The sequence below is a fragment of the Geotrypetes seraphini genome, chromosome 2 (genome assembly GCF_902459505.1).
Source record: "Geotrypetes seraphini chromosome 2, aGeoSer1.1, whole genome shotgun sequence".
NCBI lineage: Eukaryota > Metazoa > Chordata > Amphibia > Gymnophiona > Dermophiidae > Geotrypetes > Geotrypetes seraphini.
Genome location: NC_047085.1, coordinates 310,821,271 through 310,844,664, shown reverse-complemented (window position 1 = coordinate 310,844,664; position 23,394 = coordinate 310,821,271). Strand labels below are relative to the sequence as shown.

General features: G+C 45.4%; 1 protein-coding gene across 2 annotated transcripts in view; it reads right to left on the bottom strand.

Moving 5' to 3' along the window:
- CDV3 (CDV3 homolog) overlaps positions 1 to 23,394 on the bottom strand; it is a 72,349-nt gene that overhangs the window by 4,675 nt on the left and 44,280 nt on the right. Inside the window, exons 4-5 of one of the 2 annotated variants that reach the window (XM_033929981.1) lie at positions 15,527 to 15,683; positions 13,621 to 14,950 (exon numbers count right to left, since the gene is read on the bottom strand). In XM_033929981.1, the coding sequence (XP_033785872.1) occupies positions 14,947 to 14,950; positions 15,527 to 15,683 (161 nt within the window). In that variant the 3' untranslated portion in view covers positions 13,621 to 14,946. Of the gene's footprint in view, positions 1 to 13,620; positions 14,951 to 15,526; positions 15,684 to 23,394 lie in introns of those variants that run through there. The other variant, XM_033929980.1, reaches the window with a different exon arrangement.

The window sequence follows — 23,394 nt, the reverse complement described above, 5'->3', positions numbered from 1 at the left end:
CTCCGTAAACAGAAGAGTCCCGCTACTTGAACTCTAAGGGACACCACTGCCATTCCCTAGTCAAGGCCTTCCTGTAGGAACGCCAGTATGGACAAGATGGGGGCACTGCCCAGCTCTAACTTTTCTTTGCTGTATCAGCACTGAAACGTCTCCCATGCCTTAGCAAACGCTGAAACAGTTGTTGGCTTTTTGCCTCTAGAATAGCAATGAGTCAAGAGTCATGAAGACCAAAGTGTCCCGGATCTTCTAGGGCAATTGGCCCCTGCGAGAGTAAGTCTGGATGCATTTGGAGCTTTAGACATAACTCCTTTTGTAGTCGGAGAAGGTCCGCATTCTACAGGCACCGGGTGATGAGCTCGTGGATCACTCAGCCTATCATGGGTCAAGGGGAAAACACATACAGCAGCCTAGTCTCTGGCCACGGTTGAATCAGGGCATTTAGCCCTGTGCTTCTGGGTTCCTATCTGCGACTGAAGAACTGATCTGCCTTCTCGTTCTTTGCAGTTGCCATTTGGTCAAACATTGGAAGACCTATCTTCTCACAATGGCCTGGAAAGCTTTCAGAGACCACATCCACTCTCCTGGGTCCACTGTCTTGTCTACTGAGATTATCTACTTGAACATTGTACACTCTGGCTACATGCACCGCAGAGAGAGATCATCTGAAGGTATATTTCATCCCAGCAGAACAATGCCTTTACCTCCTGCCAGAGCAGAGCATTCCTGCTGCTCCCCTTCCTGCTAACATAAGCCACTGCTGTGGCACTGTCAGAGAAGACTCTGACTGCTTTGACCTCCACAAAGACTGCAGTTGAAGCAGCACCATCTGAACTGCTCGGAGTTCCAATCTGTTGATTGTTCAAGACAGAGTCCAATGGCCTTATACTGGGTGACAATTGCAATGTTGTAAAGGTAACCCAGAAAAATCAATCCAAAATAGGATCCCCTTTACCAGACACTGTGGATAGACCACCCGCTCATGCTGCACTTAGCTGCCACTTTCCAAGGGAGCAGAGTTTGCAGGCAGTCTCTCAGAGGCGAACAGCAAGACAGCAAGGCATCCTGGAGAGGGCGCATATATGCCTTTGCCCAGGGCACCACCTCTAATCGTGGCTGCCATTGACTCAAGGACTTGAATGTAATGCCGTGCATTAGGCTCTTGGCTCCAACCACAAAACTTCTATTTGAATTCTTCTAGAAGAAACACTCAGCCTTCTGCAATACTGAATAAGACTCTCAGATATTCCAGGTATTGTGTCGGAACCAGGTGGTTCTTTCAGAAGTTCACAATCCATTCCAGATTCTGCAGCGCTTCCACAACTGAAGCTACCCTCTTTTCTCTTTCTGGTCGGGACAGCGCTCTGATGAGCTGATCATCCAAGTACGGGTGCACCTGCCAACCCACTCTGCAGAGATGAGCTGTTGCCACCACCACTACTATAACCTTGGTGAAAGTTTGGGGCGCTGTTGCTAGCCCAAAAAGGAAGCAGTGAGAATTGGTAGTAATTTTCCATCACATGGAATCTGAGGAACTTCCTGCGTTTGGGAAGATGGGGATGTAAAGGTAAGCTTCTGTCAAATCTAAAGGTGGCCAAAAACTTTCCTGGGTCCACTGCTGCGATAAAGGACCAAACAGTCTCAATTTGAAACCGAGGTTAACTTGTTTGAGTTCAAAGATAGGTTCCCCTCCTCCAAGACTTTCTTTAGTACAAGGTATATGGAGTATCTGCCAGAGCCCGAGTCATCTGGAGGAAGTGGTTCTATGGATTGGATAGCTAGTAACTTCCGCAAAATTGTTCGGATTTGTTTTGCTTTCTCCGACTGCCCTGCCGGTGAATCCATGAACCAGTTGGCAAACCCTTATCTTGTAACCTTCTTTGATAACACCCAGCGGTTGGACATTATCCATTCCCAGGCCTCTGGATATTCCAAGAGCCAACCTCAATCTTCACAGGATCAACTTGAGGGCTGGCATCATTGTGGCCAACACAGCAGAGCGGGAACCTGAACCTTGGTTCCTGCAGTTCGCAGAGAATTTCTTTTTGGACCCCTGAAAGGTTCTTCTGGTAGAGACTCCTGTGGAATACTGGCAAGAGTGCCAGGAGTCACAAAAGGACCTCTGGCTCTGGCCTCTAGCTGCTCAAGGTCTGCTGTCTGGCAAAGATCTTGGCTGAAGATAGATCATCCAAGCCCTTGCCAAACAATATTTGTCCCTTGAAAGAAAGCCTGCTCAGCATCGCTTTAGAAATTGAATCACCTGCCCATTGCCAGATCCAAAACATATGATGGACGGCTATCAAAAAGGCTGAGGCTTTCCCCATGATTCTAATACTGTCAGAGTGCATCCGCTACATAGTCTATGCCCACCAGCACAAGCTGAGGCATGGGTTAGAGTCCAGCAGGCTCTGAATTCTGGAGACTAGAATGGCAGGCATGTGCCACGGCTGCAGCCTTAACCCCTAAGGCTAAAGCCTCAAACTGCTTCCGGAGAACTGTATTCACTCTGTGGTCCTATGGATCCTTTAAAACCACTCCTTCTCCGCTTGGTATTGAAGTGTGTTTGGTCATCTGGGCTACCAAGGAGTCCACTTTTGGCATAGCAGACGTTTGCTGGAATTCCTGATTCATGGGATATAGGGCTAGATTCACAAAGCAAACCGATCGTGTACCGATCAGTTTGCGACCCCGGCCCAATTCACTTAACTCTCTGCCGACCATCCTCCGATCTGCGCATGCAAATGAGGGCAATAGCATGTAAAGTAGGCAGGGACCCGATTCACAAACCAAAACCCTGCAACACTGACTGGGCTGGCCGATCACTCCCAAGCGACTGCTGAGGACCAGTCGCTCAAGCCCTTTCTGGCTGCCCTGCCTTCTGCCGCCCTTCTCTCTGACCCTTCAGCCCCGATCTCCTGCTACTCCGAACCCAAACACACCTGCCTGCCCCGATTCTCCCACCCTTCCCCGCAGTGGAAGATCGTGGTTTTAACACACGGGCTTAAGCGGGTTAAAATCACAGGCTCCAAAAGTAAAAAAAAAGGGGGGGGAGAACCCCTGCTGGGCCTGGAGGTCCAGCGCATGCACAGACCATCTACAGATGGTCTGCACATGCGCTGGGATTGTTATAGAGTGATCCGGGCAGGCAGATGGGGGTGTTCCTCTCATCGCCCCCATCTGCATATTGAAGTTTCCTGAATTCATCGGACCTGCCCAGATCGGGCCCGATTGGGCAGGTTCGTGAATCTAGCCCAGGGGTAGGCAATTTCAGTCCTCGAGAGCCGCAGCCAGGTCAGGTTTTCAGGATATCCACAATAAATATTCATGAGATAGATTTGCATCTCAAGGAGGCAGTGCATGCAAATCCATCTCATACATATTCATTGTGGATATCCTGAAAACCTGACCTGGCTCCGGCTCTCGAGGACTGGAATTGCCTACCCCTGATCTAGCCCATAGTTTAGCCATGGTTTTAGCTGCCTTCAGGGGTCTCTCTTAAAATATAAGCTGGATCAGTGCATCAGAATCAACAGAAGAAACACAGAAAATCTCTGGCTCTATGCTTCTTTTCCTACCCCATCCGACGTTGGCCAAATAGCATTTTGTCCAAAGGCTGCTTCAGGGATTAGGAGGGATAGTTTGAAAAATGGCACCTGAACTTTGTGGCATGGGCATTGAGCACTACTGGTACCATTTTTCAAACTATCCCTCCTAATCCCTGAAGCAGCCTTTGGGCGAAACGCTATTTGGCCAAAATTGGATGGGGCAGGAAAAGAAGCTTGCATAGAGCCAGAGATAAGATTGTGACACACAGCCGTAAGAGCCACAGATAAGTTTTTGTTGATTCAATGTTCCATATCAGCATTTAAGAACTGTTTGAAAGCAGCATTTACATTTGGTTATGTGAACATATGACCAGAACTTTGAGAAGCATTTTGAAAGCACTTAAAAATGTCAGCACTTTAAGAAGCATTCAGCAATGTATTTTTTAATGTAATTTTGACTGCAGTAACAAATGCAGCACTTTTAAATTTAAAATTCAGCAGCTGTAACACAGGTGGACAGGAGGTTTTTTGCCAGTGATGCTAACCAATCCTCTTAAGTTAAGAGGTTTTCCACACAAGGGTCTGAGGCTTTTCCTCCTTTAACAAGTGTTTCTGTGTAGCTTCTGTTGATTCTAATGCACTGATCCAGCTTATATTTTGAGTGATACAATTTCTAGCTAGTATAGGGCTTTGGTTTTGATTATAAAACCTTCAGGGGTCTCCCAGCGCTCTGAGACTAGGATCCTCGTGTCTGGGTGCCAAGGAAAAGAGGTGGGTTGAGCTCAAACCCCGCTCTGAAAAGAACACTGAGCAGATGGGGTTTGCGGAGAGTCTATCTTCATTTCTCAAAGGGTTGCATGACAGGCGGGCCTGTACCACCAAAAGCCCTTTGTGTGGCCCCTTCCTGTAGACCTCTTTCCATTTGAGCAGCACCATACTCCAGCTCAGCAAACCATGCAGCAGAGAGGATATCACAAGGTAACTGGTCTGTACGCTAGTTCTCCAAACTGCTACTGCTTGCCAACTGCTAACAGCTTAATAAATACTGCAGATTAACATAAGGTTTAATGATATATTAGGATCACTAAATGAACTGCTTGCATACCATCAGTTCAAAATCACTTTTGCAGCATGTATGTTAGAATAATTTCATGGACTGCTAAAACTTATTTGAACCGCTTGCTGGTATGTTAGGATTACTAAATGAACCGCTTGCTGCTTGTATGCCACCAACTTAATGTTACCTTTGCAGAGTGTATGCTTGAATAACTTAAATGAGCTGCTTGCTGGTATATTGAGATTACTGATTGAACTGCTTGCTGACTGTATTTCAACCTAAATGATAACTATTTGGAAGACTGCATGCTAATTTAACCTATATTCACCACACACTACAACAAAGGTGCATAACTCAGTGACTAGGGCAACATCTACTGCTTATAAGCATAAGAAGGGTACATAGGATCACTCCTCAATCAAATAATGTGCTTTGGAAAGGGCACAATAAGATCAACACTGACAGGGAGAAGGCTGGCGACAAAGCATTACACAAAAAGAAAATTAAACAGACAAACAACACACACTAATCAGAAAGCACAAAAACAAAATACACCATGGAAAGGAGGCCTACTAAATACAAGATCCATGAATGAGAAAGGAACTCTGATCGCAGACTTACAGAGGAACACACGAGCTTCCTAGTGGTAACAGAATCCTGGCTTGCAGACAACAGTGGGGTCATCATAAGCAAAGTGTGCCCACCAGACTACCACATCATGTTCCAAAATAGAATAGGTGAGGGGGAGGTAGCAGTAATACACAAATCCAACCTGGGATTCCAACAAATGAGATATGCCCAGCCAACAGTCCAAAAACTGGAAGGTCTAGGACTACACCAAATACCCTGTTTCCCCGAATATATGACACTGTCTTATATTTTTAAAAACTCCAAAATATGCACAAGGTCTTATTTTCAGGGGGATGTCTTATTTTTCCATGAAGAAGAATACAGTACACATTTATTGCTGAAAAAAAGACATTTATTACCTGTATATGGTACAGGTCATCACAAACCAGAAAAGCTGTATCACAAACCAGAAAAAACTGTATCACAAACCAGAAAAACATTTACTGTATAACAGTTTACAGTATGATACATTTACACATTTAATCAATGACAATCAAGTCATCATCTTCTGGAACATCATCATAATAACTCACACCCTGAGGTTCCAGGTCAATTACTTGGGACTCCATTTCTTTCACAATCAGTGGACCAAATCTCTCATGTTTAGCAATAGCAGTGTCCTCAAATGAGTACTTCTTATCAAGGTAGCCTGCTCGTAATGCATGTTCAATGCAACTGTCAGTGATTTTATCCCATGAATTCTTCACCCAAGTCAATCTCTTGCAGTTTAGGTTTCACAAAGTTTCCACGCTGATTTCTCTCCATTCTATTTTCAATGTAGTCATTAATTTCCATGCGCAGATTGTCCTTGAATGGCTTGTTGATTGCAATATCAAGGGTCTGGAGATAGGCCGTCATTCCCGCAGGAATCATTATTTGATCTATTTTTCTTTCATGAAGAAATGACTTTATATCTTTAGCACGGTGAGTGCTAGCTGCATCCCAGACTAGCAGACCTCTTTGACCTCCTCGCATAACAAGTGGCAGCATTAAATCTACCCACTTTCTTATAACAGCTTGTGTGGCCCAGGCTTTTTCAGTTTCAAGGACAAAAATTCCTGAAACACGTTCAATCTTTTCCTTCTTGCCCTTAGAAATTATTAGAGGTAGGACTTTAGTGCCATCCAGACGAATTGCCAAAATACAGGTCACACGTGCACTTTCATAAGCAGTGGAGGGAATGTACACTGAGGAGGCACCCCGCTGTTCAATTGTTGTTTGAGATGATTGGCCCATAAACACTGCAGTTTCATCCATAGCAATCATGTTGGAAAGCTTGTATTTAGAGAAGTCAATCTCATCAATAAAGGACTTGAATGCAAGTGCTCGCTTAATCACTTGAGCATCTTCCAGCCTAAACAATGTCGTGGATCTTCTTAAAGACAATTCACTTCTCTGAAGGAAATTATCCAGCCAGTGTTGTGATGCTTTGAAATTTTCAGAGGCTATGTTAAACTGTGGCGCCATTGCAAGGGCGAATTCTTGAATATGAGCCCTATTCACAACCAAAGCCTTTGTTCTCCTGTCAACAACCCATTCACAGATCAGATCTTCCAGCTCAGAAAATATTGGTTTCCGACCTGATCCACACTTGCGTTTGTTAGAATTTCCCTTTTCCACTTGTTCAACTAGTTTACCATACTCTGCTCGCCACTTGCGGAGCAATCGTATATTCAACATTTTTTCTTTACAGAAAGCAGCAAGATTTTGGCCCCAAGAATCTTCCACGATTCTCCTCTTGTACTCCACAGAGTAGCTTTTTCTTTTTGTGGCCATGCCTAAGGGTAAAAGAATAAAAAATGGCACTAGGGTATCCTGAGTGGGAGGGGGGGGGTGATCTTTTAAAATGATACAGAGGGCATCAGAGGGGGGACTCAAAATGGCACAAGAGAATCAGGGGGATGGGCGGTTACCATCTTAACAGTACGGAGAGAAAAATGTTAGCTTGCCATGTAAAAGGTAAATAAAAATTGGCATGCAAATCCTTTAAACCAGATTTTTGATTTTACAGTTAACAATCTGGTTTAAAGGATTTGCATGCCAATTTTTATTTACCTTTTACATGGCAAGCTAACGTTTTTGGAAATGTGTCTGTAACACGGTAAATGTACACTTGTAAAGTTTGAACTTGAAATCAGCTTTCAAATCTGTTAGAAAACAGCATCCTCCACATACCGTACAGATCAGATACAGATTTGCAGTTTGCTTTTAAAACACTAGATGGCAGCATCACTATGTACGGTATCACTACAAGTACCGTATTTGCACGTAGATAACGCGCACACGGGTATAGCGCGCGAAAAACACAAATTTATGTACAGAAATTTTTATATACCGCGCACACCCGTATACCGCGCATGCTGCCCGACTCTCACGTCGCCGTCCGACACTCCTTTCGCCCGCCCTGACTCTCCTCTCCCCCTTGAAGTCCTGTCCCCACCCTGAAAGCCTGATCCCCCCTCCGACGTCCGATTCACCCCCCCCCCCGCAGGACCGCTCGCACCCCCACCCCGAAGGACCGCTCGCACGTACTCCCACCCGCACCCCCACCCTGAAGGACCGCTCGCACCCCCACAGCTTCCCGACACCCCCCCCCCATCATGTACAAGCTTATACCGGTGTCCTGCTGCTACCTCTTGGCGGTCCCGACTCCCCGACACGATCGGGGCAAGAGGGAGCTCAAGCCCACTTACCCCCCGACTCCCCGACACAATCGGGGCAAGAGGGAGCTCAAGCCCTCTTGCCCCAGCCAACCGCGGCACCCCCGACACGATCGGGGCAAGAGGCAGCTCAAGCCCTCTTGCCCCCCGACTCCCCGACACGATCGGGGCAAAAGGGAGCCCAAGCCCTCTTGCCCCGCCGACTCCCCAACTCCCCGACAATATCGGGCCAGGAGGGAGCCCAAGTCCTCCTGGCCCTTGCGACCCCCCCCCCCCCGCTAGTTGTTCGGGCCAGGAGGGAGCCCAAACCCTCCTGGCCACGGCGACCCCCTACCCCCACCCCGCACTACATTACGGGCAGGAGGGATCCCAGGCCCTCCTGCCCTCGACGCAAACCCCCCTCCCCCCAACGACCGCCCCCCCAAAGAACCTCCGACCGCCCCCCCCAGCCAACCCGCAACCCCCCTGGCCGACCCCCACGACACCCACACCCCCCTTCCCCGTACCTTTCTGTAGTTGGCCGGACAGACGGGAGCCAAACCCGCCTGTCCGGCAGGCAGCCAACGACGGAATGAGGCCGGATTGGCCCATCATCCCAAAGCTCGCCTACTGGTGGGGCCTAAGGCGCCTGGGCCAATCAGAATAGGCCCGGGAGCCTTAGGTCCCACCTGGGGGCGGGGCCTTGGGCACATGGTTGGGTTGGGCCCATGTGCCTCAGGCCCCGCCCCCAGGTGGGACCTAAGGCTCCCGGGCCTATTCTGATTGGCCCAGGCGCCTTAGGCCCCACCAGTAGGCGGAGCTTTGGGATGGATGGGCCAATCCGGCCTCATTCCGTCGTTGGCTGCCTGCCGGACAGGCGGGTTTGGTTCCCATCTGTCCGGCCAACTACAGAAAGGTACAAGGAAGGGGGGTGGGGGTGTCATGGGGGTCGGCCAGGGGGGTCGCGGGTCGGCTGGGGGGGCGGTCGGAGGTTCTTGGGGGGAGGGCGGTCGTTGGAGGGAGGGGGGTTTGCGTCGAAGGCAGGAGGGCCTGGGATCCCTCCTGCCCGTAATGTAGTGCGGGATGGGGGTAGGGGGTCGCCGTGGCCAGGAGGGTTTGGTCTCCCTCCTGGCCCGAACAACTAGCGGGGGGGGGGGAGGGGTCGCCAGGGCCAGGAGGACTTGGGCTCCCTCCTGGCCCGATATTGTCGGGGAGTTGGGGAGTCGGCGGGGCAAGAGGGCTTGGGCTCCCTTTTGCCCCGATAGTGTCGGGGAGTCGGGGGGGCAAGAGGGCTTGGGCTCCCTCTTGCCCCGATCGTGTCGGGGGTGCCGCGGTTGGCTGGGGCAAGAGGGCTTGAGCTCCCTCTTGCCCCGATCGTGTCGGGACCGCCAAGAGGAAGCAGCAGGACACCGGTAGGAGCTTCTACATGATGGGGGTGGTCGGGAGGCTGTGGGGGTGCTTGCCAAATAGTGCCTTATTTTCGGGGGGGGGGCCTTATATTTCCCAGGTGGGGAAAAAAAGGGGGGTGTCTTACTAAAGGAGGAGGTCCTATAATGGGGGAAACACGGTAGTGTGGAAAACCCCCATACTAAAGGACACACATTAGATGTACTGTTTGGCAGAGAAGACGATACAGGGGACTGCAACCCCACCTCTATGAAAGTGTTATGGATAGACCACCACTTAGTACGCTTCAGGATAAGACAACTTGAAAGTAAGAAGCAATCAAATACCTCCAGAACGAGACCGAAAATGGGGAGAGGATTCACTGATAACACCAAATTCAAAACCAGACTGGAGAGACACCTCAGAGAAGTAAAACCCGGAGATCAGAGACCTTACAGTTCTGTTCTCATAGAAACATAGAAAAAAAGCGGCAGAAAAGGGCTATAGCCCACCAAGTCTGCCCATTCCAAGTATCCCCCCCTGAATTTACTCCCTTAAAGATCCCACGTGAGTATCCCATTTTTTCTTAAAATCCGTCACGCTGCTGGCTGTTATCACCTGGAGTGGGAGTCTGTTCCAATGATCCACCACTCTTTCGGTGAAGAAGTACTTCCTGGAGTCGCCATGAAACTTTCCTCCCCTGATTTTCAGCGGATGCCCTCTGGTGGTTGAGGGTCCCATGAGCCAGAAGATATCATCTTCTGACTCGATGCGTCCCGTGATGTACTTATACGTTTCAATCATATCTCCCCGTTCTCTTCTTTCCTGGGATAAGGCATTGAGGAGGTAACCCCATTAAAATAAAAAATACAAAAGATGAGTTCACACCCTCAGATGAAATCATGAAGCTAAAAAGAGAGAAAAGAAAACTCGAAAAGAAATGGGAGGAAATCAGACGAAGATGAAGAAGCCAGAAAAACCTGTTTTAGAGTCACTGTCTTCCTGTCCTATCATAAAATGTATTTCTTCCCCCTTTCCTCTCGGATCATGTACATTGTAATGTGTTTGTGAGTTTTTTATGTAGCTTGTTAAAGCCCTTTTATGCTTTGTACATTGCTTAAAATTTGGACAGGTGATTTATCAAATTTTAATGAAAACTTGAAATCAAGATAAGAAAAGAACAATTTCCTCTCAAAAAAGATCCTTGAAGCCAGACATAATCTCCACAAAAACCCTACACCAGGTAGTGTATGGTTTGTAGGGGAAAAAAACAGAAAGAAATTACCAACGAATGCTCCTTAACCAATAAAATTCAGCAACTTCTTCACAGAGAAAATAATGCAGCTACAGAAAGACAGCTTAAACAACATATTAATAGACAAACATACAAAGGACATACAAAGTTTGAATCCGCCACAGAGATCCAGGTGAAGAAACTTCTGAGAAGAGCAAAACCGGGCCCACCATCCCTCAACACATGTCCGATACACCAGATGGGAGAGCTTGAAGGTCCAGGACTCTCCTACCTCATGTACCTTATCAATGAATCCTTACAGTCTGGAAATGTTCCACTTAAATGGAAACTCTCAGTCATCAAGCCCATCCTGAAAAGTAAAGAAAAAGACCTAGAAGATCCCTCCAACTACAGACTGGTAGCCAACCAACTGTGGATATCTAAACTAATAGACAAACTAGCCTGCCAACAATAGACTTCCTAGAAAACTCAAAGCTAGACCAGGCCCAATCAAGGTTCAGAAGACACCTGGAGCATGCTAGTAGCAGTACAGGGCTCGATTCACAAACTCCATGCAAAAGGAGAAGGCATACTGCTGAAGTTCTGGACCTCTCAGCAGCCTTTTGCCTAGTCCAAAACAAACTGCTAAAATCAAGATCCAGAGAATTGGGCCTCGAAGGAAAAGTTAAGGCACGGATAGTGTCCTTTCTGTCTAAAAGACTTAACGAGAGTAGAATGGCAGGGGAACACAAATAACTAGAAAGAAATAGACCTAGGGGTACAGCAGTGTTTCGCTATGTCACCCATGCTGTTCAACATCTTCCTCCAACCACTGGGGAAATTCATCAGAAAACTGGGTTGGGAACACTACATCTATGCAGACGACGCCCAACTGATCATCCCACTGAAGAATCAGGTAAGGTCCAACGTAACAACAACCTTGGTACTCTCAATCTTTTACTATTGCAACACAATCCTGCTGGGCATTCCAAAGTACATGATCAAGCAGATTCAAATGGTACAAAACACAGCAGCAAGATAGGAAACTCCAGGCAGACGAGTGCAACCCCACCACTACGTTACACAGACTCCCGACTGAAAGCAGGGCAAAATTCAAGATCTTGTTATTGACACACAAAATCATTCATCTCTCAGAACCACAATATCTAGCTGCCAGACTACATTAACATACATCAGCACACGACTTGCGCTCGAGCCAAGAAAACTTGCTGGAAATAGTCGTTCAGAGACATCAAATACAAAAGCGTCAAGACAAGAATGTTCTCAGTAATGGCTCCAAGGTGGTGGAACTCCATTCCAAAGGAATTAAAACTAGAAAGAGACACCACAAAGTTCAAGAAAGGGATAAAGACTATCTGCTTCACATACTACTTTTTTTTATTTTTTTTTTATTTTTATTAAAGACTTTGAAAATTATATCCAAGAATATACTTGTTAGGAAATACAGAAAGAATTGTGTAAGCAGGAAATTTAAACAAAAATACATCTATATATATATATATATATATATATATATATATATATATATATATATATATATATATATATATATATATATATATATATATATATATATATATATATATATATATATATAAAATCGGAGGTATGTGTGTATGTGCCGCGATCACGCAAAAACGGCTTGACCGATTTGAACGAAACTTGGTATGCAGATCCCTCACTACCTGGGGTGATATGTTCTGGGGGTCTCGCGGCCCACCTGCACACGTGGGCGGAGCTACAAACAGAAAATCAGATTTCACCCATTCATGTCAATGGAAAAAATGTAAAAAGCTGCCAACGTAAAAACGGCTTGACCGATTTGAACGAAACTTGGTATGCAGATCCCTCACTACCTGGGGTGATATGTTCTGGGGGTCTCGCGGCCCACCTGCACACGTGGGCGGAGCTACAAACAGAAAATCAGATTTCACCCATTCATGTCAATGGAAAAAATGTAAAAAGCTGCCAACGCAAAAACGGCTTGCCCGATTTGAACGAAACTTGGTATGCAGATCCCTCACTACCTGGGGTGATATGTTCTGGGGGTCTCGCGGCCCACCTGCACACGTGGGCGGAGCTACAAACAGAAAATCAGATTTCACCCATTCATGTCAATGGAAAAAATGTAAAAAGCTGCCAACGCAAAAACGGCTTGCCCGATTTGAACGAAACTTGGTATGCAGATCCCTCACTACCTGGGGTGATATGTTCTGGGGGGTCTCGCGGCCCACCTGCACACGTGGGCGGAGCTACAAACAGAAAATCAGATTTCACCCATTCATGTCAATGGAAAAAATGTAAAAAGCTGCCATTCTCACAGTAATTCCAACTATAAAACACTTTTTATGACACTATAACCACTAGGGACATCGTTACTATTCTACCACGGACACCATACATATAGAGTTTGTATGTTCTAACTGTGTTTGTAACTGTTTCCTTCATGCACCCCAGTTCATAATGTTATTACATTACATGAGTACTCACATATGCTGAACTAGGAACACAGGTTCCATTCTGAACCGGGAAAAACCTGCATGGAGTTTCTTTTCAACCTGAGTTTCCACATATTTAGTTGTTTAAATCAATACTGAAACTTTTGTTCGGGACAGGGACAAGGTGAAACCGTATTTATCCTGCAGATACCACTTATTCCAACACATCTTCCTTTTCAGTTTAAGAGATTGCAAATTCCAGTGAGACTTGCATTCTCTATCACAATCAACAAATCACAGGGACAGACTATTACATACTGTGGAGTGGATATAAGATCCCCCTGTTTTTCCCATGAACAACTCTATGTTGCTTGCTCAAGGGTGGGTTCACCCAAGAATTTATATGTTCTTGCTCCTGGAGGTGAAACTAAAAATGTTGTTTATAATCAAGTTTTGTGTTAGTTGTATTGTATTCATTTTGTCAAATATTTCACATTATAATTTGAATATTGTACTTTTTATAAAGCTGTAAAAAAATAATTTCATTCACCACTATAAAGTATCTTTATTTGAATCCATTTACAGTGTTATTGCTATAATTAAATACCCGTGCAATGCCGGGCCATCAGCTAGTATTCTATATAATTCTTTCTTAGACTACAATCAGAGCAATATTTAAGAAATTCAAGTGCAATTAATGAGGAGATTCCTATCTTAGAAAACAATTAAGGCATTGCTTAACAGTTATCCCACAATTCAAATTAAACTGTTCAGTAACACTAAACATTCCCAGTAACCAATTTCTTCATATCAATAAATGCCCTTAGTTGTTCTGGAAAAGAGAAAACATATTTTATCCCTAAATATTTTATCATGCATTTACAAGGATAGGAGAGCAGAAATGAAGCACCCAAAGAAATCACTTCAGGTCTCATGACAAGGAATAATTTCCTCCGTTCTTGAGTTTCTCTGGTAACGTCTGGAAATATCCAGACTTTTTTTTACCACAAAATGGCACTTGAGAATTTCTGAAGAACATTTTAAAGACAGCATTAACGTCCTGTTCAAATACAAGAGACACCAACAAAGTTGTTCTTTCAGTATTTTCAATGATAGTAGATTCCAATAAATTCATAACATTTAAAGAAGCATTAGCTGGCTTAATTGTAAATTTTCTGGATCCGGTCCCATTTCTTTGGCAAATAGTAAATACGAAAAAACTCTGAATTTCAGAAAGGTATTTTTTCAATAAATCAATGGGAGTCATCACCAGAGTTTAATTTGCGATTAAAATTTTCTATTTATTCAATCTTCCTATTTAGAGCAACTCTTTCTTTTACCAATCTGGACATTAAATCTTTAAGTTTCTGTGTCTTGTCAGAGACCTTTTTTAATTCTTGAGAAAGTTCTACTTTAGTCCCATCTATTCCTTTCCCAGAGTATCAACTATACTTACTAAAGCTGAAACATCATTTGAAGTCCTTGATATCGAGGTGTTTAGTGTATGGAGAGATTGCCAAATGCTCTCCAAAGTAATTTCCGCCGGTTTCACTAGCTGGGGAGTAGCCTGAACTACTCGTCCCAGCTCTCCATGCTCCTCTCCAATTCCCGCGACAGTTGCTCCTTGGATTGGGGTTTCCCCGGACAAGCACTCCTCACCGGGAACCACAAGCTGTGCTGCGGTGGGAGCCGGAGGCGGCAAAGGAACAGAGCCCGTAAGAGAGAGTGAAATGTCGAAGTCCAGCTCCTTGACGGCTCCTCCCGCCGAGGATACAGCAGACTGCACTCCGGGCATTTGTGGAGATGAAGTGAAGACAAAACTTCGCATAGATCGCTGAGCAGGTAAGGAAGTGGTTGCCACCAAGGGTTCAGGCTGCACATTCCCCTTTCTTTTTGAATGAGGCATTTTTTTAGGTGACAGGAGGAGCTCTGGTCTCTAGCTCAGAAACGCTCCACTATGTTGCTGCCATCTTGGATCCTTTTTGCTTCACATACTACTTTAACTAATAATGCAACATAGAGAAAATAGTTGGCTAGTCCCCACTAGGAACAAGATAGGGTGAACACAGAAGAGATATCCAGAAACACAGAGGTTATGATAAACAAAGTATAGATAACTAGAACTATCAGGATGTATGTAAATCTAAGATGAATATATAGTATACAATGCTATTATGTGTGTATATGTAGGATGATTATGGTATAAATGTGTCTCTATTAAAAGCCACCTTCACAGCAGCTCATGTAAACCACTCTGAATAAACTCCCCAGTCATTACTAGCAGTATAGAAGTTTTCAATAAACAATGCCATCCCTATTGCACTGGAATTGTTTTTATGGCAGTTGGCTTTGTATAAATGTAACTTTTTAAACTTATACTCAGTTGATTATTAGTTGAAATACATAATCCTTATCTATAGTTCATTCTTACCAAATGTTCTCTTCATAAAAATCCATTTGCTCAAAAGTTGAGTTTTAATACTATTTTTTTTTTTCTTTTTTTAACTCAAAATAAAACAAAGTCACTTAAGCTTACACAAGAAATTTAAATACCATATACAGAAAAGGCTCATACTTACTTCCGGGATTCTATATGCTTGGCAGTGGCTTGCAGTGATGGAAATTGTGTATCACTATAGATTTCAGGTGGTCCCTGCGGTTTCCGTGTTGTGCTTACTCTGGCTCCAGGAGGCCTATACACACCACTTGGCTGCACTGGCTCTGGGGTATCTATGACTATGGTAAGAACAAAAATGCAATTTCATCATTCAACACATACTACACTAATGGTCGTCAAACAAGGTCGTGGGTCAAGTCTAAAAATGGACCACCAATTCAAGCTAATAAAATTAAATGCAGATCCGAGACACAGCAGTGCAATTTCACTCTGTACCACATTCAGCACAGATACACCCACAGCTGACTGTATGAGGATGAAATGAAAAAGTAATTCCTCCATCTTCATAATTTGGTTATTCCTTATAATATCTTCATTTAAACACTAAACATGCCAGAAACTTGCTCTTATTACATATGCATTTACTTTTCTACACATTCAAGCATTTTTCACACATTTCTGTCAACAATTGACAAGTTTTTGAAAGCTGTTACAAAAGAACTGCACATCTTGCCTCAGCTAATTGTCACAGTCCTTTCCACCTTGTCATACGAGTCAAACATACCTCCAAAGGTACCAAGTTTGGAATATATGGTGAATGGGATAAGACCAAGACCCATTTTGGCAACTGCCTCCATGGTGTTTTGTGGGCAATTTTTCCAAATGGGTTATTTAATGTAAAGTGCTGCGTATGTCTTAGCAGCGCTATAGAAATAAGTAGCATTTTTGTGAATATCATGACAGTAATGAACCTCATTCCTAAGCCTGAGTATGTGGAGTACGATCTTAGTCTCTCAAATTTACTGCCAACACTCATCATACTTGCACTGTGCTAAACAGCTGCTTTTCTGGAGTTCATAAAATGTAACATGTATAGGCAACTTATCCAGGTGCTAATGGAAATTTTTTGATCAAGCCTGTGGCACCCAAAATGCTGTGAACAAACCGACAGTGGAGATATTCAAAACTCCTGGTGAGCAACTTTATTTCAAAATTCTGCCTAAGAGTATGATGGCTTGACACGCACGTGTTTCGGCCTCAACAGCCTGCCTCAGGAGCCTACAATTTTATTGACACACAAAATATAAAATAATATTATACAAAGCATTTGGAAACATCATGTATTTTGATATATATTCCTTTTAATATTTACAGTGTAATGCCTTCTCGCATGACATGTTTTGTTCTACGTAGTTGTGAAAGTTTACAATAAGGTATGTCTAAACCCCAATATCCAATAATATGAGACCTTCACTGCCAATATAGGAATATATACTTAATATATTGTTAGTCCTCCCCTTTAATCACACTTTTACATTTTTATTTCTAGTTTTAATTTTATATGTTTATTTATTCATAGATATTATCACGATATTTGCATGATATTGTTGTTCACATTTGTGTATGCTATATTCATGCTTCAGTGTTCTCCCCAGTGCTTTTCAGCCGGGTGCAACGCCCAGCAAATTTAGATGCCCGCCCGGCTGTCATCTGCCGAATCCTGCTGCCACCACTGCTTAACGCGCAGCCTGAAGAGCCGCCAAAAGACCCGCCGGACTTTAAACAAAAAATTCCCGGCAAGCGACTCGAACCCGGCTTCCCTCCGAAACCGGAAGTTACGTCGGGGGGGGAGGGGGGGGTAGAGAAGAGAAGCCGGCATGGACCATTAGAGCCCCGGAGCATGCGGGAAATAGGCCAGCCACGGAGGGAAGCTTACTTACTCACTTCAGGCCTTTCTCGCTGCCGGGTCCTACCTAATTTCTGTTTCCGCGAAGGCAGGACCCGGCAACGAGAAAGGCCCGAAGTAAGCAAAAGCAGCAAGTTGTAAGCTTCCCTCTGTCGCTGCCCTTTGGGAGATAGGTCAGCGACCAAGGGAAACTTGCAACTTGCCTTTGTCTGTAGCGAATCTGTCGGATGTGTGAGACGGAGGGGGGGGGGATGGGAGGAGAAATGCTGCTGTACCCAATTAGAGGGGGAGGGGGAAGAGAAATGCTGGTGCTTGTGCTGTACCCAATTGGGGGGTTAAGAGAAATGCTGATGATGCTGCTGCTGCTGTACCCAATAGGAGGAGGGGGGAAGAGTCATGCTGCTGCACCCAATTAGGGGGGAGAGGGAAGAGAAATGCTTCTTCTGCTGTACCCAATTGGGGGGGAGAAAGAGAAATGCTGATGATACTGCTGTACCCAATGGGGGGAGGGGGAAGAGAAATACTGCTGCACCCAATTGGGGAGAGAGAGGGAAGGAGGGAGAAGGAAGATCAGGAAAAAGAGGAAAGAGATGCAAAGACCATGGGAGGGAGGGAAAGGAGATACCATACCATGGAGTGGAAGAGAGAGATGTCAGGGCATATGGGGGGGAAGCAGGGCCAGATTAAAGGATAGGCCCAGTAGGCACAGGCCTAGGGCCCGAAATGGTCAGGGGGGCCCGCCAGTGCTGTGCTTCGGGGCCTCACTCTTGCTGGATTCGCTGGCAGCAGCAGCAGTCTCATCATCATCCCGGGCGCCCCCCAACCCGATCCGACCCTCCTATCTCTCCCTCCTTCCCTCATCAGTGACGTGCTAGAAGGAATCACGGCAGGAGAAAGCCCTGAAGCAGCCTGCTTAGAGTAGAGCAGTGCTGTTTAGAGTCTCGTGATGGGAGGGAGGGAGAGATAGGAGGGTCGTGGGGGGGGAGAGTAGCAGTCTGCCCCGGGTGCTCGGTCTGGCGTCATGAACTTCTTCGGCTAGCAACAGCATTTACAATTCACTGCTGTTGCCAGCTTCAGGCCTTTCTCTCTGCCAGGTCCTGCCTACTTCTGTTTCCATGAAGGCAGGACCCGACAGAGAAAAAGGCCCGAAGCTGGCAACAGCAGCGAATTGTGAATGCTAGTTCATGACTCCAGGTCTTAGTTGACAGAAGGAGGAAAGAGAGCAGAGGGGGAGAGACTTGCTGCACCCAACTGGAGGGAGGGAATGAAACGAGATGCCAGGGATTGGAGGGAAGGGAGGGAGGAAGAGATGCCAGGGCATGGAGGGAAGGAGGAAAGTATGCCAGACCAAGGGAAAAGGAAGGGGGAAAGAAGGAGGAGCTGTCAGAGCATGGAGGGGGAGGGAAAGATGGAAGAAAAGGAAAGGAGTGAGATGCCAGAGAATCAGGGAAGGGAAGATACCAGACTGTGGGGTATGAAGGAAAGAAAGGAGAAGAGAGAGATGCCAGAGCATAGAGGACAGGGTGGTGACAGAGAGAAAAATGGAGAGGTGGCAGAGCTGAAATCAATCATGTACAAAGGAGAAGAGAAGGGGCACAGGATAGACAGTTTATTGAAGGAGCATAAAAAGAGGGAAGATGCCATATGGAACGGGGAGAGGGCGGACAGTGGATGGAAGGGGCTGATGCTGCATGGAAGACAGAGCGGACAGGTGCTGGCTAGAAAGAAGAGTGAAGACAAGATGATTAAAGCAGGAACGACAAAAGGTAGAAAAAAAATTTTTTGTTGCTTTACGTAGAATCAAGTAGTATTGTATCTATTGATTAAAGTTTATAAATAGGAAATGGAAATAAGGCAGTTTTTTGGGGACTAAACCCCTTTCCTCAGGTCAGGACAGGATACTATAACAGCAGGGGTGGCCAAATGGTCGAGCGCGATCGACCAGTAGATCGCAAAGGCAATGTGAGTCGATCGCGTTGCCTTGGCAATCTTTTTCTTCCTTCCTCCCTGAGCCAGGCCAGGCACGTAGACGCGCCGGACTCATAACACTTCACTTCCGACGTCAATTCTGACGTCAGAGAGGAAGTTCTGGGCCAGCCAATCGCTGCCTGGCTGGCCTGGAACTTCCTCTCCGACGTTAGAATTGACATCAGAGGTGAAGTCTTGTGAGTCCGGCGCTTGTACATTCCTGGCCTGGCTCGTGGAAGCAGGGAGAAATCGGCATGGTGGCTTAGGGGGTAGGGAAAGAATCGGGGAACCTCGAGAAATTGGCGCGATGGCTTGGGGGGGGCAGGGGGAGAGAGAAAGAAAGAGAGACAGAAAGAAAAGGGGAGGGGCAGAAAGAAAAAAATATTGGATTTATAGTCAGAAGAAGGAAGTGCAAACAGAGACTCATGAAATCACCAGACAAAAAGGTAGGAAAAATTATTTTATTTTCAGTTTAGTGATCAAAATGTGTCTGTTTAGAGAATTTATATCTGCTGTCTATATTTTGCACTATGGCCCCCTTTTACTAAACCGCAATAGCGGTTTTTAGCGCAGGGAGCCTATGAGCATCGAGAGCAGCGCAGGGCATTCAGTGCATCTCCCTGCTCTAAAAACCGCTATTGCGATTTAGTAAAAAGGGAGGGGGTATATTTGTCTATTTTTGTATAGTTGTTCCTGAGGTGACATTGCATAGAATCGTCTGCCTTGACCTCTTTGAAAACCCGCGTAATATAAATGATAAATAACATTTTCTCTGCGTACAGTGTACTTTTTTAAAAATTTTATTGTTGGTAGATCATTTTGACTTGGTCATTTTAAAAATAGCTCGCAAGCCCAAAAAATATGAGCATCCCTGCTGTAGAGCCATTTCTTGTATGACTGGATGAGCTATATTTATCTTTTTTTGTTGTTGTTTAAATTCATGCAGAAATAAATGGCTAGATTGAACCTAATGACTTAACGCCTGTCCCTTTTTTTAACCTCTATACCATTTGAAAAAGGGCAAATACTTCTTAAATTTAGTAAAAATATTCTGGGACAAGTGTCAAACCTTAAAAAAGGAAGTCATATTGAGCATTGGAAAATAATAATAATAATTAGCTAATAAAAATAGTACACATTTAGGGCTCCTTTTACTAAGTTACAATAGTGGTTTTAGCATGCGCTTAGCGCGCGTAGGAATTGCCACGCACGCTAGATGCTAACGCCAGCATTGAGCTGGTGTTAGTTTTCCCACATAGCGCAGGGGTTTGCGTGCGCTAAAAATGCTAGTGCACCTTAGTAAAAGAGGGGGTTAATTTTCCCTCCACCAAATTTCCTCATCCCGCCCCACCCGGCTACTTTTTCATGCCACCCGGCTGGAAAAAATTTCTGGGGAGAACACTGTGCTTTGTATAATATTGTTTTGTCTTTTGTGTGTCAATAAAATTGTAGGCTCCTGAGGCAGGCCGTTGAGGCCGAAACACGTGCATGTCAAGCCATCGTACTCTTAGGCAAAGTTTTGAAATAAAGTTGCACACCAGGAATTTTGAATATCTCTACTGTTGGTTTGTTCGTATTTGTAGTTGTGGAGATTTTTCTCCCTGTTTTGCTTACCCAAAATGATGTGGCAGAAAAATCAAACACATTTCCCATTTTCTTGGGCTCGGACAGCATTTCTTGGTCCATTAACTATGAGACCCAGGTTTATCTTTCGTGCTATGTGAGGCCAAGAGTTGTCACATTGCAAAAGAATTTCGTTCTTCTGCTTCCAAACTCTTCAGGGTAGCAATGGAACCCAAACATACTATAAAATGCAGTCCTGCACAACATACAGCCCCCACATGCAGCCCAAAACGGCTCTCACTTCAGCCTGATACGGCTCTCCCTATCGGCTGTCTTCCTCAGCGTCCTCCGGATTCCCCCCTTTAAAGCTAATTATAGCAGCCTACAGAACGAACCTAGCAAGCTGCTATCAGTACCCTCCCCCCGCTGTCCAGATCTAGCCCACTGGGGCCTTACCTCTGCAGCTTCCTGTACCTAGACCACTAATTAGGGCAGCCTGCAGAGCTAACCTAGCAAGCTGCCGTAAATCTCCCCCCCACCCCCGTCCAGATCCAGCATCCCACCAGGCCTTTACTTCCGCAGCACCCAGACCGCCACTAAGCTAATTATGACAGCCTGCAGAGCGAACCTAGCAAGCTGCAGTTGGCCTCCGCAGAACAGTTCCTCTGCCGTGGTCCCACCCCCTCCTCTGACAAATTTTCAGTTTGAATTGTAAATGTTCTGAGTCTTGGTTCTTGAAAAAAAAAAAAAAAAAAAAAAAAAGATATATATATATATATATATACATACATACACACACACATACACACACACACGGAAAGAGAAAGAAAGGCAGGGGGTCAGGGAAGTGACAGAAAGAAAGAAAAGCAGGGGGAGAGAGACAGAAAGAAAGGCCTCAGCGCCCCATTATGCTTAAAGTCTACACATCTATTCTAGCACCTGTTAATGTAACAAGCTTAAACACTAGTGTGTGTATATATGTGCATAATTCATTCCAGAAGCATGCTTGTAATCCAAAGCACTCATATCAAAGTGAATTTCCCCATAAGAAACAATGGAAACTCACACGATTCGTTCCACAACCCAAAAACTTTAATACAACATACTATACGTACTTGTATTGTAAGACCTCACTCATTTAGAACTGTCACTATACTCCTGCAGCGTCAGAGAGAACCATCGGCTCAATTGTGATGATGTCACGCGTGTATACTGTATGTACTCGTATTGCAAGACTTTGATTGATTAGAACAGTCACTACATTCCTGCAGCGTCGGAGAGAGAAGAACCATCAGTTCAGTTGTGATGTGTGCACACTATATGTACTTGTATTGCAAGACATTGCTTGTATATCAAGTTAAAATTTAATAAAATGTTTTGCTTGTCTTGCAAACCACTAGTGTATGTATATGTATGTATGTATGTGTGTGTATATGTGTATACACACATACATACACACACTAGTATTTAAGCCCGTTACATTAACAGGTGCTAGAATAGATGTGTAGACTTTTAGCATAATGGGGTGCTGTTACATTAACAGGTGCTAGAATAGATGTGTAGACTTTTAGCATAATAGGGCGCTGAGGCCTTTCTTTCTGTCTGTCTCTCTCCCCCTGCTTTTTTCTTTCTTTCTGTCTCTCTCCTTGACCCCTTGTCTTTCTTTCTCTCTCCTTGACCCTCTAGCCACTGACGTCATTATCATGCGCTGAGACACTTATGTTTGGTGAACGCGTGGTGAAGGCAGCCGGGGAAGGGATAGATGTGCTGTGTTAGAGGTGCAGGGCGGCTTCTGCTGCTGTGCGGACTCTTCCAGGCCTGACAGCAGATAGGTAAGCAGATAACCGGGTGCAGCTCATCACAGGCTACCTCTGGGGGAGTGGAAGAGGGATTGCGAGACACCGTAGCCCTGGAGTGGGCCTCAAGACCTTGGGAGGAAGGGGGAACACTGGTAGAAACCGCCTTATTTTTGTGCTCTCTTTCTCAGGCGGGTAAATGCACCTTTGTGCTGTTAAGGTTGGGGAGAGGAAGGACTGAGTGCGAGTTGGGTGGAAGGAGGGAGCTGAAGCAGACCTTTCCGGGTTGTCTGTTCGCCTGTGAAAAGGCTTCCAGGTTCGCAGTTTCTGTCTCTCTTCCTGCCCCCTTGCCTGTCTGTCTTTCTTTCTTTCTTTCTGTCTCTCTTCCTGCCCCCTTGCCTGTCTGTCTTTCTTTCTTTCTGTCTCTCTCCCTGCCCCTCTAGCCTCCTATGATTAAAAAAGTACAAGGGGGGCTATGAATAAAAAGGTACAAGGCGAGGAATATGATTAAAAAGGTACAAGGCGAGGAATATGATTAAAAAGGTACAAGAGGGGCTATGATTAAAGATACAAGGCGAGGAATATGATTTAAAAAGGTACAAGGGGGGCTATGATTAAAGGTACAAGGGGGCTATGACTAAAAAGGTACAAGGGGGTATGATTAAAGGTATGGGGGATGATTAAAAAAGGTACTGGGGGTACATGGGGGGATGATTTAAGGTACTGGGGGGCACGTGGGGGTTATGGGGCCTGCCTTCCTGCTGGCCACTAGGCCTGCCTGTTCTGTGCCCTGTCCCTGTCTATCACTAGACCACG